The sequence below is a fragment of the Talpa europaea genome (assembly GCF_964194135.1).
Source record: "Talpa europaea genome assembly, chromosome: 6".
NCBI lineage: Eukaryota > Metazoa > Chordata > Mammalia > Eulipotyphla > Talpidae > Talpa > Talpa europaea.
In genome coordinates, this window is record NC_140072.1 from 105,299,093 (window position 1) to 105,317,601 (window position 18,509).

General features: G+C 35.8%; 1 protein-coding gene across 1 annotated transcript in view; it reads right to left on the reverse strand.

Annotated features, from left to right (window-relative positions):
• DIAPH3 (diaphanous related formin 3) overlaps window positions 1-18,509 on the reverse strand; it is a gene marked incomplete at its 3' end in the record, with an annotated part of 318,599 nt that overhangs the window by 269,152 nt on the left and 30,938 nt on the right. Inside the window, exons 8-10 of the mRNA XM_084235758.1 lie at window positions 13,853-13,957; window positions 10,239-10,547; window positions 9,378-9,492 (exon numbers count right to left, since the gene is read on the reverse strand). Of these exons, the coding sequence (XP_084091884.1) occupies window positions 9,378-9,492; window positions 10,239-10,547; window positions 13,853-13,957 (529 nt within the window). The remainder of the gene's footprint in view (window positions 1-9,377; window positions 9,493-10,238; window positions 10,548-13,852; window positions 13,958-18,509) is intronic.

Sequence of the window (18,509 nt, forward strand, 5' to 3'; positions counted from 1 at the left end):
TCCTGCAAACCCTAGGGAGAATTCAGAACATAAGCCTTATCTGGCATTCTTGTTTGTCTATCAAAAGGTTCTCAATTACATTAAGACATCCATACCACCCACACTAACTTTTAAAAGTAGAAATAACTGTCAAAATATTATAAGAACTAGTTTGTCTTATAAAGAACTGAACGAACTTTCCAAGATCCTGCTCAAGTTATCAGCTCAACGCTCTAGAACAAAATCATGTGAAGGAAAGCAAAGATAAATTCTCCATTTTTAAATTTCATAAAATTATATTGTTCTGTCCCCATTCCATTATAGAATAAACTGACAGGAAAAAAATCACAGAAAAATTCCGGAAAAAGAAAATGAGAGAAAAAAGCCAAATAGATATATTTACTCCTGATTCAATAGATTCCCCCTTTCAAGGAACTTGATCAAGGATTTGGGAGTTAAGTTATATACAAAACTGGAGGAATCAAAATGTACAGAATAATGCTTTATCATTATTTTCTAAAGTTAATGGTAGAGGCCAGTGTTACAGAAATTCTTACAAGTGGTTATTATTATTAACAGTTTAGTGCTTTAGAGAGTTTCCTTTGTAAGTGAAACCCAAACTGGTGAGAGTGTAAGAGATGCCCTGGTGGCTTCTGGTTTGGCAATGGTAGAACTTTCTCACTCTGCCCCAGTGCAAGTTGTAGGAAGAGAAAAATAAGCGGGGTTGGGAGAGCAGTTTTGGAGACACAAATGTCAGGTTTAAACCTGCCAGGCACCATTCAGATATAGCAGCATTGCCTTGCCCAGATCTGATACAAGATGGTGCGGGGCAGGGTGGATGCACTACAGGGGTTTTGGTTTTGAATCCAGAGCTGGTTTTTAAAACAGACGAGTCAGGTTCAAGCTTCCACTGGCACCAGTCAGGTTGAAGCTTGCCCTGGCACTAATCACGTCATAGAAACAGTTGGTTTGGAAAATAGATCAATCAGGTTTGAAAGGTGGGTACCCTGAAGGAGACTTATAAATGGAGACTTCAGTCAGCCTGAGAAAGGCTTTAGAGAGATCCATTCAAGGACTTATCCAGAGAGTCACCACTTCAGGAGACTCAGCTTGAGAGAGACTCATCCAGATTCTTTCCTGAGAAGACCTTCCACACAACCCTCAAGGATCCCGGGAGACCTCCGAGATTTCCAAGGCGTTTATAGACTTTTGAGACATTAGCTTAAGCTTCATCGATCAGGAAACCTTCATGTCAACTGTATTCATTGAGCATGCCACTGGCCTATGCCCAGCATCTCTAGATAGTTTAAACACTAGTGTCATGGTCCTCTGGCACCATCTCTGAGAACTGCCTGGTCCACAGTCTAGTTGGTCTGCCTCAGCCCAGGCCAGCCTTCTGATTGCTGCTATAGTGCTGTAGTGCTGCCTCAGCGGTGCCACCTATGACTGTCCAAACTGGCACAGGGTAACTGGACCTGGGTCCACTGCTTATGGGTATGCACCAGTTCTAGGCTCTCAGAGTGACAATACCATCTTTCACAAGGAGCTTTTGGTTTGGACTACTGGACAGTGTGGACACTATTTGGGGTGGGACAGCTGGTCATCTGTGGTCTTAGGAACTCTTATCTCAGTCACCTCTCATAAATAAACCCCACTGCCATTCATGAGTTTCAGTCATGGGTGTGAACCCACAGTCACATTCCCCCTACCTTCTAACTTGTAACCATTGCGAAGATTCAGTAACAATACACAAAGCAAGTGGAAATGAAGCTGTATTTTCAAAATTTAAGTTCAGCTAATATTTCCTGAGCAACTACCATAAGCTTGGCACTGCAAGAGATGCTGTAAAATATTCATTATACAGTCTTCACAATAACCTCCTGAAATGGATATTATCTTCCCCATTTTATAGAAGGAAAACCTATAGCTGCAAAAGCCAAGGTTGCACCCTTAGAGGGGGACTCCACAGTCCCTCAACTTCTGTACACTCCACAGCATGGTGTTAGTATTTACAGCTCAAATACTTACAGAAGTGAATAGAGGTACCAAATGATGAAAGATGGTCTTAATAAAAAACGGCAAGTTTTTAAAGCCTTTAATATAAATTGTGGGATGAGGATGAACTGCTGTGGGGCAGTGGTAAGGTGGCAGGAGATGAGAGGAAAATTATTTTAAATCAAAGAAGAACACTTTAAATAAAACATAATAGGATTTCTTTTAATCAGAGAAGCAGCATGGCTTAACAGAAGGAGCAAGGGCTTTAGACTCAGATCTGTATTCCATTCAGAGTGGCAGCTCCTTTTGGCTGAACTTCACTTGAAAGAGTGTTAACTTTTTCTTACATATAAAATGTATACAACGTTTGTCTTGGGTCTTTCACAGGATTGTTTAGGGAACATATGCAACAATATAAATGAAACAAGCATGCTGTTTTTTTTTTTAAAGGCATACATTATAATACTATTATTTTATTATTGTCTAATTAAGGAATGAATTTTATATTTTTTCTCAGACTTGATATACCTATTATTAACAAATGAGTCATAGTAATCTAGTAAAGTGGATTCAAAAATGGATGGCCCTGTGTTCAAACCATTATTAAAAAAATTATTCTAAGTTGCATGAAAACTCTCATTACAGGGCCTCCCTGGTGGCGCAGCAGTTGAGCGCTGGGTTGCGAAGCTAACCGCAGCCTCTGCCTCTGCGGCGCCGGTTCGATCCCCGGCTGCTCCCCGGCTGCTCCCCGGCTGCTCCCCGGCTGCTCCCCGGCTGCTCCCCGGCCACCAGAGGAGGGTCCCACATGGCGTGCAGACCTCTCCTGCCGCCCGCTGCTCCCCTCAGCAGTGTACTTCGGTCCCTCTGCCTGCTCTGCTCCCCGCTCTGGCTCTGGTGAATTCTCTCACCCTCCCGCGCTTCTGACTGTACCCAGGGCATGTATAAACAAAACAAACAAACAAACCAGCAAACAAATAAATAAAGCATGCCTCTATAAAAAAAAAAAAAAAAAACCCTCTCATTACAAATAACACACTGGTCCTTTGAAAGATCAAAGACAGAAACACAAAACCCACATATGTGAACAGAGAGTAGTCAAAGCCAGGCTGAGGCCCCAAACCTCCAGCCCACTGCCACCACTGCACAAATCAGAGAGGCTGCAGCAAGGCTTAGAACATTTTTGTTGAAGCAGACCCACTGGCAGTCAGAGAAACAGCCCCTTCTCATTATAATTTTTAAATGCATAGTAAAATACATAGGATTTCAAAGGAAACAAATTATACTTGAATGGAGCTATGAACAATAATTTAATCATGAGAGACCAAAATACACCCAGCTTACCTAAACCCATGAATACATAATTACCTCAAAATCTAACATGTGAAATTTAAGTATATAAAATTCATATTTTCATATGGAAAGTTTTTTTTTCCTTTTACAGATGAATTCACAGAATTTAATTTCAAATTGCTATAATATACACTCCAACAGAAAGGTCCCTTCTCCTTATTCTGACTCTCCTGTGACCCCACTCTCTTCCTCTGCTCCAAGAATGGGATGGATTGAGTTGTAATGCTAACTTCCTATGATCCTCTTCCTTTCAAGCCAGTTAAAGGGTGTGTGTGAGGGTGGGTCTGAGGGTGGGGAACAGGGGATGGTGGTTGGAGTGGCAAAAAAAGGAAGAGAAGAGGCGAAGTGATCAGTCTAGATTTATAAAACATTATTTTGGATTAAGATAGTATACACAGAAGTATGAGCCTCATTTTTATTTCCCGATGAATAATACTGTGAACCAATTGAGTGGGAGTCCTGAGGAATAGCACATAATGCAGACAAAACAAAAAATAACTTCATATAATCAGAGGGCCTCGAGAGGTCCTGGGAAGTGGCAAGAGATACAGGAAATTCAAAAGAAAACCTGAGGAAAAAAGGGTATATGATAACAAGAAAATGCAACAGTTTTGTTAAGAGATAATAGCCATGTTGTACCACCAGAAACTGCCAAAATTAAAATATCAAGTTGAATTTATAATACAGAAAACAGACAGCATTCCACAATATATCATTAGTCAAATTACTCCAGTTTAATCCATTGCCCTAATACCATTCCTGACTTAGACCAGTGGAAGAAGGAAAACAGAGGCAAGAAGACAGGGATCCAGAGGAAAAGGCCATGCTAATGCTCATAAACCCCTTATTAGACATAAACCCAAGGCTCTTTCCTTCTTTCCTTTTGTTTGCAGCACTGTATAATATACCAAAGAAGAATATGCCTATTTATAGGAACTTTTAAAATTTCTATCACACCATGCCAAAGATATGCTCTAAACTAAGCATGTAACTGAAGCATTTTGTGAACTTGAAAGTATTCTGTGTTCCAGGTGAAACCCACCTTCTTTAGCCTTCTCTTTAGGTTCTGTTTCTCTAAAGTATTCAGAATAAATCTGTTTCCTCAGCAACTCAACTGAGAATACAATGGTAACTGGTAACAAGGAGATACTTTCTAGTGGAGAAACAGGAGACTCCTGACCGATCTCATAATTTCCTCAAGTCTTCAGATCTTTTGAAATTCAACCACAGATCAGAATCAAATGATACTTCTCAAGAAAAATATTTAATTATCCACTGACTTCCTCCCCAATCTTCTCAAATCAGTATTTTCCAAATGTCTTTTTCTGAAACCTTTAAGATGTTTAAGGTGTGTTAAATATACTCTGCTAACATGCATCCCCAAAAAACATATTGCAGTTTTTAAATTATATTGTCCATCTAAAGGTAGGCTTATGCAGTTTAGTTTTTTTACAGAATTTTGTTCACAGAGGAATAAATTGTAATTCAAATACAAAGCGACATCCTCAACACAGCCAAATGCCTGGATAATCCATGCTCTATCACTCCCTATCCCAGTACTTTGTCCACTGAACTATGATGTCAGAAATGTAAGCTTGATTTGTTTTTAAGTGCATAATTCATTAAGTGTTTCCAAATGCCATAACTGTTCAGCTGAGAAATTATTTATAAACCCATTTATTGGCCCTAACTGGAAAGTATGACACACCTGTTATAAAACGTGATTACTTGAGAATGCTAACAATTGTGGATTCACATTTTCATAATAAATCAACCTATGTGAATTAGACTATTCATATACTTTCAGAAAAATCTTTAATCCCTATTAAGTTAACAGTTTATGAATAATGAAAGTAATTAATATTAATTTTAATAGATAAATCCAACACCAATAACCTGTTAGTATACTTTACTTCATTTTCCAACAGCCTGTAAAAATTAACCAACAGATGCTTCCAATCTGGTAAAAAATGCTCAGGTCATTAGCATGATTTTGATGATACCAAATGTTCAATACATGAATATTGTGATTAAATTTCAGAGAATATATAAACAATGCTTTTTTATAACCTTGTTAAGTCCTAACAGAAGCCATAGACAGTAAAATATGGTGTCTTTTCTGAAATAAAAATCAGCATTTGTTGCTTCCCTCTTCATTCTAATGTTCAAACTAAGAACTTGATGGAGTTTCACTGTAACTGTAAAAGCAACATGAGTCCCGGCACTAGTCTGCTTCCAAACCACAATGTCCCAAAGCCAAATACAAGGCTGAACATACAACGTGCAGCCAAGGAATGTGTGTTGACTTGAACAGAAGTAGCTAAACACAGGAAAGAAAAAAAGTGGGACAAAAGGAGAGGAAGGAATGAAAAGGGGGAAAAAGATGGGGGGAAATGCCTACATGTTATTTTCAGAAGAATTTTAAATGTGGAAAGCTAATATTTAGCTCAAAAACTTAGAACTTAGAGAAACAAGGAAAACCAAGGCGAGATACTTAATAGCAAAAGAAAGTGACTTTATAAAAAAAATACCCAAATGACATATTAACATTTGTATTCATAACCTAAAGCATATATAATGCTCTCTCTACATATACACATACTTTATTATATATAATATATAGTTATTCTTGTTGTTATTAACCATTAGAACAATGCTGGCTATATTTTCTCTATTGATCTGGGTAGCCACATGGGTACACTCATTTTGTGACAATTTATATAGAGGTACACTTATAATTTATACACTTCAACTTTGTATTTTTGTTAAACATGAATTAAAACACTATTTTGTGGGCCTCCCCGGTGGCGCAGCGGTTGAGCGCTGGGTTGCGAAACTGCGCGCAGCCTCTGCGGCGCCGGTTCGATCCCTGGCTGCTCCCCGGCCACCAGAGGAGGGTCCCACATGGCGTGCAGACCTCTCCTGCCGCCCGCTGCTCCCCTCAGCAGTGTACTTCGGTCCTTCTGCCTGCTCTGCTCCCCGCTCTGGCTCTGGTGAATTCTTTCACCCTCCCGCACTTCTGACTGTACCCAGTGCATGTATAAACAAAACCAGCAAACAAATAAAGCATGCCTCTATTTAAAAAAAAAAAAAAAAAAAACACTATTTTGTAAGTCCAAAGAGACAAAATGATAAAATTGGAGAAAAAAATTATTTCACAAGAAAAGGAGTTCCTATACTGCTAAAGATATGTCAGAGAGAAGACTAATTTAAAAATCAAAATATATAGGTAAAAAATAAAAATGAAAAATATATATGAAATAAATGACATGATAAAGGAAAATACCCAAGTTCTACCAAGAATATCTTGCTATATCTGTGAGTAGATGGGATAGAGTGGTATTGTGCGGAGTTAGAATTTCTTTGCGGGAGAAAATTCTGTGTCACAATGTGGTCAAGATTAAATAAGGTAACATGCTGCTCAGAACAGAAGTGATTAAAAACCACAATGAAGGTAACATAAAGACAATCTCGTTCAGAGATGGATAGACCGCAGGTATCCAGTAATTATTAGTACTTCCTCCTTTTCCAACTCTAAAACTCAGTAATCCTAATCTGAAAGCCCCAGAAAGCTAAAGCAGTGTCTACTTTAAGAAAAAGTCATACTTTATAGCTAAAATTAAAAACATCAGAGAAAATCTCAAGATTCTCTTTAAATGATAAGATTGAGTTCGTTTTTATTCCACCTTAAAAATGTTCATGAAGCAACTAAGTATTGGCACCTACATTTTAAATACCTAGGATGAAATATTCATCTTCATTATTAGAGAAAAGGCCCTGGTTTCTAATCCAGTTACTATATAAGAAACAATAACACCAGTTCTATAAAAATCCACTGTTCCCCAGTAATCTGAATCCTTGGTCCTTCATGCCAACTTGTGATGCAAACCAATGATGAAAGCAACCAGTAATCGATGCCTCTAACTCCCTCTGCTCTCTAGTGTGTGAACACTGTATTTCAGCTTTGCACTGAACAACAAATAAATGACAAAGTTTAATTCTGATTTCGGTAGAAATTACAAAATCAATTCAAACAAAGTAACCTTTGGAGTATAGGGAACAGACAAATGTTATCACTGGTGCCTCAGCAGCCAGGCCATAAATAGAGATGACAAGGAGTGACCAGTCCGTTCCACCTCAGATCTGTCTAAGCTTTCCACGCGTTTTCCTCTTGCTTTCTCTTCTGACCATTCTTGTATCTATATAAAATACTGTCTTTCTGAAAGCAACAATGGTCTTTTCCAATAAAATACTTAACTACTAGTAATATCAAAAGGCACAGTTAAGACCCTTCAAATAATGCTTTCTAGAACTTGTGCTTGAAAATCCAGACAAAAAAATAGTCACCTTCATAGCTTGTCTCCTGCTGGCATTGCCCAGGGTTACAACCTTGGGTTTTTCCCCTCATTTCTGTTCACAAAGAAAGTATCATTGTCACAAAAAGAGAAAGCATTATTTGAGCTGAGACAAAAGAAGCTATAGACCTGTGGCAAATTCTAAGCCAAATGAAAGGAGATTCTAAGCAAAGTTGATAGCATTTAAAAGGCAGAGAGGACTGGAAACTGGAATATACAGAAAACAATTATTTCTTCACTTTTACCTTTAGTAAGTAGTAGTAGAATGAGCAAATGCATTGGTTGGGTTTTTTGTTATGGTTTTTTTTTGGGTTTTTTTTTTTTTTTTTTTTTTTTTTGCCAACCTTGAAGCTCAAGTCTAAAGTTAGATGACTTAAGAATTTTTTAAAGGTCCAATTATTTCATTTAGGGCTAACACTACAGCTAAATTAAAGACATGCTAACAAGTTTCCCTTTTGAGCCTCATTAATTAAGAAAGTAATCAGAGTAAAGAGGGAGAGAAAAGAGTAGCTGGATGGCACTATCACTGAAATAGCTTTTAGGTACCACCATTTGCACCTACTAGGAAAGCAAAAGGAAAAGTAATCAATTCCCGATTATGAAATCTGAAATTCTGAAGTGTTTTACATATAAATACACATTTTAACTGCCATATATTTTCCTTGATTGCCTGAAGAACACACTAATCTTATTCAGAGAAAATTTTGATTCTACATAATCAAAAGGTAAAATTAAGATCTGCTTACTTCACAAGTTTTCCTAGGAAAAACTTGCTGAGAAAATTCCCTGTTTCCAAAGATGAAAATATATCATTTTCATGACACTGGTCAAGATCAATGCTGTTCTAAAATACCTCTTACATGCTTTCTAATTATCATAAATTCTAAAAACAACATTAATTTATCTTTTGGGTTTCTAACACAATTATTTTTAAGAATTACTAATTTATCGGCCTTCCTGGTGGCACAAAGGGTTGAGTCTCAGCAGTATGAAGCTATCTGCAGCCACTGTATCAGCAGTTCAATCTCCAGCCAGGGAGGTGACCTACATTGTGCAGCAGACCTCTCAGGTCTCATCCGCTGATCCCCTCAGCAGTGTTTCAGTTAATCTGCCTGTTTTGTTCTCCATTCTGTCTTTGGTGAATCCTCTCACCCTTACTGTACCTCTGGCCTGTACCCCAGTTCTTGCATGCAGAAATAAATCCTTAAAAAAATTTACTAATTTATAATTGCATTTTAGAAAACATTTCAAAAGAATGCAAATAAAATTTTTGCTATTTGCTAACCACCCTTGGTTGCTGAGATAAGCAAGTAAATTGAGAGGTAATATTAAGTTACTCTATTAATATTGTACTCTATGCCATGTGAGTCATACAAATGAAACTATGTGATAGTCACTAATATTAAATATTTTTCATTACAGAAAATTTTCATACCAAAATTATCTCTGAAAATATTGTCCTTTATGAAAGTCTAATTTAGAACCTCAAAAACAGTATTATATAGAAAACTAAACAGCTCTGGATTGTTTGCATTTTTTAATTGCTCTTTTGATACTCTAAATAAAATTCACTTTGTAAACATTTACCATTCTAAAGTAAAAATGTCATTTATAGGGCAATCATGCTTTCTAGAATTTAGTATATAAAAAATGGCAATGTTTAAATACTAAAATTAACAATCAAAATGTTAAACTTACCTTTTTGTTGGCAACAAAATACATTCTCGAGTTTACAAAGTAAATCCACATTTTCATACTTATTTTCATTTACTTTTATCCAAAAACAGCTTTCAGTCATTTCATGGGGTCTGATCTGCAATCAGAGAAGACTTTTTTATAAATAGTTGGATGTTTCCTCCGTGCCAGTCCAATCACTATCTATAGACCCAGCATCCCACAACTGCCAGCAGATGCCTGTGTTTTATCTGTAGACTTGACTTCAAAATGTGTTTAATGAAATAGAAGCTCTGCAAGAAGTTAACATTTTTATCAGGAAAAAAAAAAGACTTTCACAATCAAATAGTTGGAGATCTGAATCTGAATGAAACAAAGTTTGTGTTCTCTCAATTACACTTTTCACTGTCTTTAACAATGTTCCTATGCACCGAGTGTTCAAGTGCAAGATACATTACATAGCATTTCCAAGGTTCTAGGAACATTAAAACAATTTTATTCAGAATTTCTGTGCCCTAAATATCAACTTATAACAACTAGTAAAATTTTCCCAATAGTGACCATAGAAAACATCCTAAGAACACTAACATCTGCATACTTTGATAAACATTCCATAGAGGGTTCCATGATAATAATGTGAATTATCAATTTAATTGTAAACCAAATTCCACTGTAGATATTAACACTGACTTCCACCAAAGTTATAAACTGAAAGCTTTACACAATAGCAAAGGATCTGCGCTTCACTTTTACTCAAAAAGAAAAAAAAAAATGCCTGTTTATTTAATGTCACTTTGATTGGGGTTCACTTTGAAAAATAAATTATAGAAGAAAATAAATTTTAATCTAGATAGCAGTATGTTTTCCACCATTTATTTGTTTTACCTTTAACCAATTCAATCTTCTCATGTTGGTTTCAGGTTTAAATTCTTTCTTTGGTTTTAACCCAAATGGCAGGGTTGGTAGAGGAGGAGATTTTCCTCCACTGAGAAGTCCCAGGGGAGGTGCAGGAGGCACAGGACCACCAAATGGCAGGGACATTCCTGGAAGTGGAGGAGGTGGTGGAGGTGGAGGTGGAGGTGGCACATCCAAACAAGAGGGCAGTGATGTGGGAGGAGGAAGTGCTGGGGGGGTGATTCCATTTTCTTGTAACTGAGGCAAAGAGGTCACTGTATCAGCTGGCAAGGCACCAAACTAGAGGGGAAAAAATACGGAACATGACAAAGAACACTCTACAAAACATGTAAAGTATACTTTTCTCAAAAGTAAGGTATCTCTTGAAACCAAAAACAATTGAATTTTAGCAATTTCACCTAGTTTAACTTAAAAACAAAATTCCAGCCATGTTTTTCACCTAATAAAGATTTATAGCTTTTGTTTTCATAAACATGTGATTGCCAGAAGCAGTATTCCCCAGTTGAGGGCAATTTATGGACATCCAGGGAAATGGGTATGGAGCTAGTCACTGGATAACATAGTTTTGGCCAAGTATGTTTAAAAAAAAAAAAAAATCCCCATCACGTTGAACAGAATGATGTGATTTTGTTACATGGTTTTGCTTGAGGACTAAGTTTCCCAGAACTTACAAAGGCATTGAGAGGTCTAACTGAATGGATTCAGAAGATCTGAAAATCAGTAGTTTCTACATGACAGTTGAAATCATGGGAATACATAAGGTCACCCAGAGTATGTAGCATACTATATATTGTATATATAGAATTCTATAGAATACCAGCAATAAATAAGTAAAAAGAACATTCAGATAAAAAGATATAAATAGTATGGTCAAAAGATTGTTTTTTTTTTTTTTTTTTTTTGAGAAAAATATCAAAACTTCTTAGTTGGACCGACTAGGATAAGTCATGAGGGGGTTCCTGTGAACTCATCTTTCAAAGGACTTGCAAATATGCATATGCCAACTTCATACCAATCTCAGGGCACTTGCACATGTTGGTCCTTCTGCCTAAAATAGTCCCTTTAACTGGTCCCACACTTCCTTCATATGACCACATCCTACTGGTTTTTTTCAGTTTGAGATAACTCTACATTCTCGAGGACAGCCTTTCGGATCACTCATCTGACATGCATAGCACCCATTACTTCTTGATACCTCTCATCTAAGCACTAAATAATTATTTAAAGAATCGTTAATATTTACTTCTTTCAAATTGATTATTAGCTCCCAGAGAGAAGTGATTATGTCTGTGTAACTCATTACTCTTTCTCCAGCATGGAAAGTAGTAACTGGCAACTGACAGCCATCGAAGAAATATTTGTAGGATCGATGAATTAAAGACAAGAAAAGAAATAGGAAAGCACAGGGTAAAAGAATGACCTCCCCCCCACCCAAAAAAAAACCTTTCTACAGTCAGATGACTAAAAGGTAAAAGTGGAAAAGGGCCAAAATGCACACTGTTCACTCTTTGGTTATGTTTCCATATCACAGTTAAGAATTCATTAGATGCATTTTCATGATCAGAGAAAATCTGTGATGTGACTATTTCTTAAAATTACTAACCTCAATTCTAATCCATTTATCTATCTATATATATACTGCCTTACAAGTTGTAGACATTTAATAAGCGCTGAATCATTTGAAAAATTTTAAGGCACAATTCTGGAAAGCAGATCACGTATAAAAGTCTGAAATCAACATCTGCAATCAGCACAAGAAAAAGTCTTCTAAAGAAAGTTGAGACCACAAATCAAGGAACAGGCCTTATCAAAAACATTAAGTATAAAGTGGAATTGTTAAGTGTTACACTAAGTCACTGTGATCCTGGATAGCTTGAATGCTAAGGATGTATGTATATTACACTCACTCAATATGCAGTTTACAGCTAAATATCAATGCCTTACTGTACATATGACTGAATTTCTGCTCAGCAATAGTTTAGACAGCATGACTGACATGAATCTGTTGTTCATGAGGCCAGATGTCATCACTATTTTGCTCCCCGTAATATCCCCGACAGTGCTTGTTGTTAAGTGACTAAAAGGATAAAAATAACAGATAATAAAACCTATTGATAACTTCCGTGATTAGCAAATCTTTGATCAAAGAGAACTATGTTATGATAAATGCATACATTACAAGAGAAATACAAATTAATACTAATAAAGAATTCGCTAGTTGTTCTTCATAAATAAGGATGGTGGCCAATATTAAGCCTCTAATTTGAGGCTTTCCTCTCATAACCATAAACACAGGCGATCGCTATCTACAATGTAAAATGGCATAGGAGATTCTCTGATCTAATCTCAGTTTCAAAATGCAAATTTCTTCCCATCTTAAAGAAAAACACATGCAGCAATAAAATATTTAAAGATGGTGGATATGTTTCTTTATAAGGTGGAATTTTCCAGAGCAGATTTATATAATCCTTCAACTAGGAGAAATCAGAAAGATCTCTAAATTTTATTAGTCTGGCAGAAAAAAATTGTCATAAATTTATTTCAGTCATTGTTCTAGCTCAATCTAACACACAAAAGGCAATCAAATGCTTCTTTTATTATGAAATATAATAAACCATGTGGAAAAAGTAAAAAAAATTCAATAATTCTTTTACTTTATTCTTGCAGCACTAAAAAAATTCACTGAAAATAATCTTACAGTAAGAGCTTTTCAGTATTTTCCTCTGAAGTTGAACACTAGCAGAGAGCTATCTCTTAGGGGGTCTTCAAACAGCCTCTGGAACAAAACTATTTACTAAGTACTTAAAAGAAAGAAAAATTCGCAATGACACAGGGACTAGTACATACCAATATAGGAAATGGTATACCTGAGATTAATTCAACCTAACCATAAAATTAGGATGTAAGGAAAACAGTAAAACTATACTTACTGTTCATCATCCTGTATGTAAATGTACACGAAGAAATTTAGCTATGAATATTCTACCTCCTTACTTTCATCCATTTAAAACATGCAGATGATGTTCTTCTTGCTATCTAAATGCTTTATGTATAGAGGGTGTATGTGAGCTATCTGCTTCATAATCCAGATTTGCTCTCTTTTTTTGTCATGTTTTAAATCTGTTTACTTTTGGAAATTGAAAAATTATCAGAAAATGTTCTCATTCAGCTAGAGGTTATCTTTCACTGCAAGGTACCCATAGGCTGAAGGTTTTGAAAAATAAATAGCTTGAGCAATAATTTCCTCTAGTGGGATAAAGATCAATGATGAATGACAAATCTAAGAGTAAAAAAGTTTCTTATGCTTTATGTTTAATTTCTTAGGGAACATGTGGCATTAAGAATAAGACTCAAACATAAGGAAGCACATTAATTAGCAAAAGTTTAGCCACTCTTAAAAATGCAAATGGAAAAAAGTGGGAAAATAAAAACAAACACAGCCGGGGAGAAATACAGATAAACAATACTAAGAAAACATAAAAGTGAAATTAAAGTTTAAACACTTTGGTGCTATGAAGATATGACCTTTGTTCTCCTGGTGAGCTTTCAATACCCGAATTCACTCCAGATAGATGGTATTTTACCTGAGATTTAAAGGCTTGTAACTCTGCTTGAAGCTCATTAATCTTTGCCTCTTTTTTCTGCAACTGAGCCTGCGTTTCTTGGTGGTCGGTAAACTCTTTTTCAAACTGAAAAGAGAAAAAAAGAACACAAGAGAGGGAAAGATGAAAATGAAAGCACTATTCTTCATATAGAAATATGACTCTAATGATCTGTCAGCAGAACATAAACTTTTTATAAAAGGAGTGGTAGATTTTTGCTAAGTCACCCACAGCCTTTCTGTAGGTCCCTCCAGGTCCCAACAAATCATTCATTTGCAAGAGAGCAGACAAAGCCAGAGATGGAGTCTGTGACCTTCTTCTCTTCGCAGAGCAAACTCACCCATAGTTATCTGCAACCCTGGCATTTTTCTTAAAAGTTCCTAAATATCATTGTGACTTTGTGTAAAAATAATAGGAAGCAAACTATTGTACTGAATTCCCTGACCTCTATGTGCAAAACCTTATACTTGAAAATTATATGAAGTTTATAAGATTTAAAAGTATCCCATTCTAATATTTTTATTATTAGTGAACAGCTTCATTTTGTAACTTATCACTTTTTTTTTTTTTAACAACATCATGAGATTTAAGGATCCTGATTTAGGCCCAAACCTTCAACAATTTAAGAGGATAAAGTATGTCATATTTATCACTAAGTTAATGATAATTTAATCTTTCTAAGTGGGAGGAAGACAAACAAAATTCGCTGAACACAATGACTTTTTATATACATACACTCATCACAAGTTCCCATCTTGCAGTCAAACTGTTTCACTTTGATATCTCATGACTGAAAACCTCTCCTAACCAGTGAATTTTATGAGGGTAGAGTCTCAAAATCAAGTGTAAATACTTGACTCTCTTAAAAAATAATACCTTTTTTCCAATGTAATTACTTTATAAATGTTGCCTTGAGACTTCAAAATACATTCAAAGCTCAATTAGGAAATAATGATAATATAGAACTCAACAACTGACAAAGAGTTTTTATTTTTATAAATCTTATTTGCCCTTAACACAAACAGGTAGTTAACTAGTCTCTCATCACACTGCTAATTAGTAAAATATGTGAGAATAAAAGGCCAGATTTTCCATCTTCAAAACTTGAGCTACTTAAATAAAACCAGGCCACCTTCCTATAATTAATGTTTAAAGTATGCTCAAAAAAGTAAACTGTGAAATCATTATTTTAAGAGATTTTAGGAACACTATCAAATTGGTCAAGAGGTCCAGAAATTTCCCATAAACTTTCTCACTTTTGCAAAGCCTCACCCATGTTTTACAGTGTCTAAAGCATTAGAATAAACAATCTTACACTTCATTGTACACACACAAAGTTGTAATAAGAAATATGGTAAGTCTCATTTGCAAATTAGGAAAGTAAATTTTGGACTCATTATCCTCTCACTCTAAACTTGATGTTCTTTAACAAAGATAACAGAAGCTACCAGGTAAACACCATCCAAATGCCCTTCACCTCACCAAACCACACCAAGATTACTACTCACTCAATACAACTCCATATTTAATCTCTCTTCTCCTGTATTTTCCATTAGAACACACTCCTCTGGTTTTCTTGCTAATTCCTGATGGCTCCTACCAATTCTTTGTGGGTTCGTGTTCCTCAATCTAACAACCCTCTGTTGGAATCCTGTAAGACACTGTCATCTTTCCTCACCCCTCTACCTATCTCATTCCACATTTCTTACAAAATGGTACAAACCAGTCCTATGTTTCAATCATCATTCATACATCATTCATACATTAATGGCTTCCCAATCTGTATCACCAGCTCAACTTCTCATCCAAATCCCAGACTGCCAATCAGTTGATGTGTTCTGACAAATTAGTGAACATTTTTAACACACACACACACACACACAATTTTCAAAGCCCATAGTCCCCCTCATCCCACCATAATTTTTTGTTTAATAATTTTCTTACTAAAGAACAGCTCAAAGAACATGACTCCTTTGATCTTAAACCATCAGTGGCTTCATAATAAAGTAGCCAGTTATTATGTTAGTATCTAAACCCCACTGGGATCTGGCCCCAAATTACCTACCCATTTCCCACTGTATAGTAAATATCTAATAGTATGTCTATGTTTTCCTTAGTGGTTAAGTGTTGAAGAAACAGATTTGAGCAGAATATGCCACTGCTTCTAACAAGCATAACATTTGCTTGCAAAGGAAGCTAACAAGCCGAAGGCTATGAAATTCACCAGAAATAGAGAAACAGAGTAGGAGCATGTGAGTGATTTTGGAGGACCAATGTTTGAGCTCAGGTTTGCAAATATTGAGTCGTTTCAAATAGAGGGACTAAAGGGACTAATGGAGTATGTAGAAAAATGAGAAGTAATCCCTTGCTGCTGGCACAAAGGGTGGTAAAAGAACAAACTGAATGGGATGAAGCTGAAGTACAAGGGAATGAAATAGTTGAAAGAAATTTTGCAGCAAGCCAAAAGCTTTTAATTTTTTCCTAAAAACAATAGAGTGCTATTAGTATATTATAATAAGAAAATACCATGACTGAATTTGCACTTTGGAAAACAACCAGCAACAGGATGGAAAATGGGCTGAGAATAGGTACAGAAATGAAAAAAAGGTTAGTACATTTATCCAAGCAAGAATTGAAGGCCCTCCCCTGGTGGCTAGGGGTTAAGTATCAGCTCTATCATAGCTGAAGCCTGAGTTCCATCCTCGGCCAGGAAGCTAACCCATATAAGGTGCAGCAGACCTCTTCTGTCTCTCCCGCTGCTCCCCTTAGCAATTCATTTCTGTAAAATCTGCCTGTTCTGCTCCCCACGCTGTCTCTGGTGAATTCTCACACCCACCACATCTCTGGCTTATACCCCAGTTGTCTTATGCAAAAATAAATTAAAAAAGAAAGAATTGAAGGCCCCCTTGAAATAAGGTGCAACACAGGTTCATGGAAAAGAAATGAAGCATAAAAATAATTTAAGAATAAAAAAAAGTTTCCAATTGAATGAAGGAAACAAGTAAGGGAAATATATCAAAGATAACTATGGTGTTCCGTTGTTTTGCAAGCTGGAACCAAAGTATTAGAATCTGCAGAATATGCTTATTCTTTTAAGAATAAGAAAGATGAATTTGTTTTTGAATGTGTTAAGCTTAACATTCCTATCAGAAATTAAAAGTACACTTTTATATGCCTCCTCCTGAGATATCTTGTTGCCTCATACTGACCCATTAGGGTTGTCATATTAGCTATTACTTCTTTGGGTAAGTCTTCCTTGGCTACCTGATATTAGACGAGGAATCCTATGGGCTTATACATCACAGAGTTTTCCTACCATATCACTACACTCAAGTAAAAATAATATAACTTATCACCTTTTCAGTAATCAATATAAAAGCTCACCAACAGTGAGAACCTTTTCTATTTTATTCAGCACCTTTCCAAAGCTTTACATTTATACTTAAATTCAATAAATATTTGTTGATTGAAGTGATGAGGCAATCCCATCAAATCTTCCTTTATATGTTGAACAACTATGTCAAAGCTATATTTTAAAGCTTCCCAATCTCCTAGCATCAAAAATCTTTAAGACATTTTCTCTGGTCTTTGTGTTGGAGATCACTGTTAACACTTGTTAACCGGAAATAAACAAATTCTTCTTAGGTGAGTAAGAATTTATTCACCATATCAATATCTATACCTTCCTATATCATAGACCTTCAAATAAAATTGAAGGAAAAGAGTATTTAGGGGGACAGCATGAAGCTATTAAAACAACCAGTCTTAATTAGCACACGTAAAAGAACTTCTAAATTAACTTTGACATACTAAAAATACCTGTGTTACTTACCATACGGATAAGTTTCCATATCCTCCCTTATAAAAGGATTGGACAAAATATAAACTTTGCTTTAGCATTTTTGTAATACCTATAGTCAAATCACAGTAGCTTTGGGGATAAAATGAATCTCCATTAAAGATATACTTTATAAAAATAGGTATGATAGCCTTCTCCAAAAAGAGATACTGGAGTGATATTATGCTTACAAAATTACATGCAAAAATGTCAAAAAACACAGTTAAGGTTGAGGCTCTGCTTAATTTCATTCCCTAGGGTAAATGTATTAGTGTATCTCTACGAGGATGTTGATAATTCAATATTCTCTATGTACTTTTTGACATTTCAGGTCTTCATTTTTCAAATTTATGCACCAAAATAAAGAATGTGTCTAGCAACTATGATAGCTTCCTGCCTCAAGCAAAGTATTTACATGTGTCCTTATAAAGCTATCAAAAAGAAGTTCTTGCTGATATATACAAAATGGCATGGCAATAGAAATCATTTATGGAGCAAACAATATTTTCTGAATGTACCTAAGAGATGTAACTTTGACCTGAAAGGAGACAACTAACCTTGAGCAAGGTCCTTCTCTTTATGCTTAAACTTGCAATTTTAAAATAATGTGTTAATAAATTTACTATGTTTAACACCACTCTTATATACTGCAGTTAAAAATTATGAAGCAAATTTACACTATGTGACATGCATTCAAACTTAGTACTTGAAAGTTTACTACCATTTGCTCACAAAGAGCACAGTGCTCAAAGAGCTTGGAATACGTAGTGATGTGAGGGGTCACAGGACACACAAGCATCT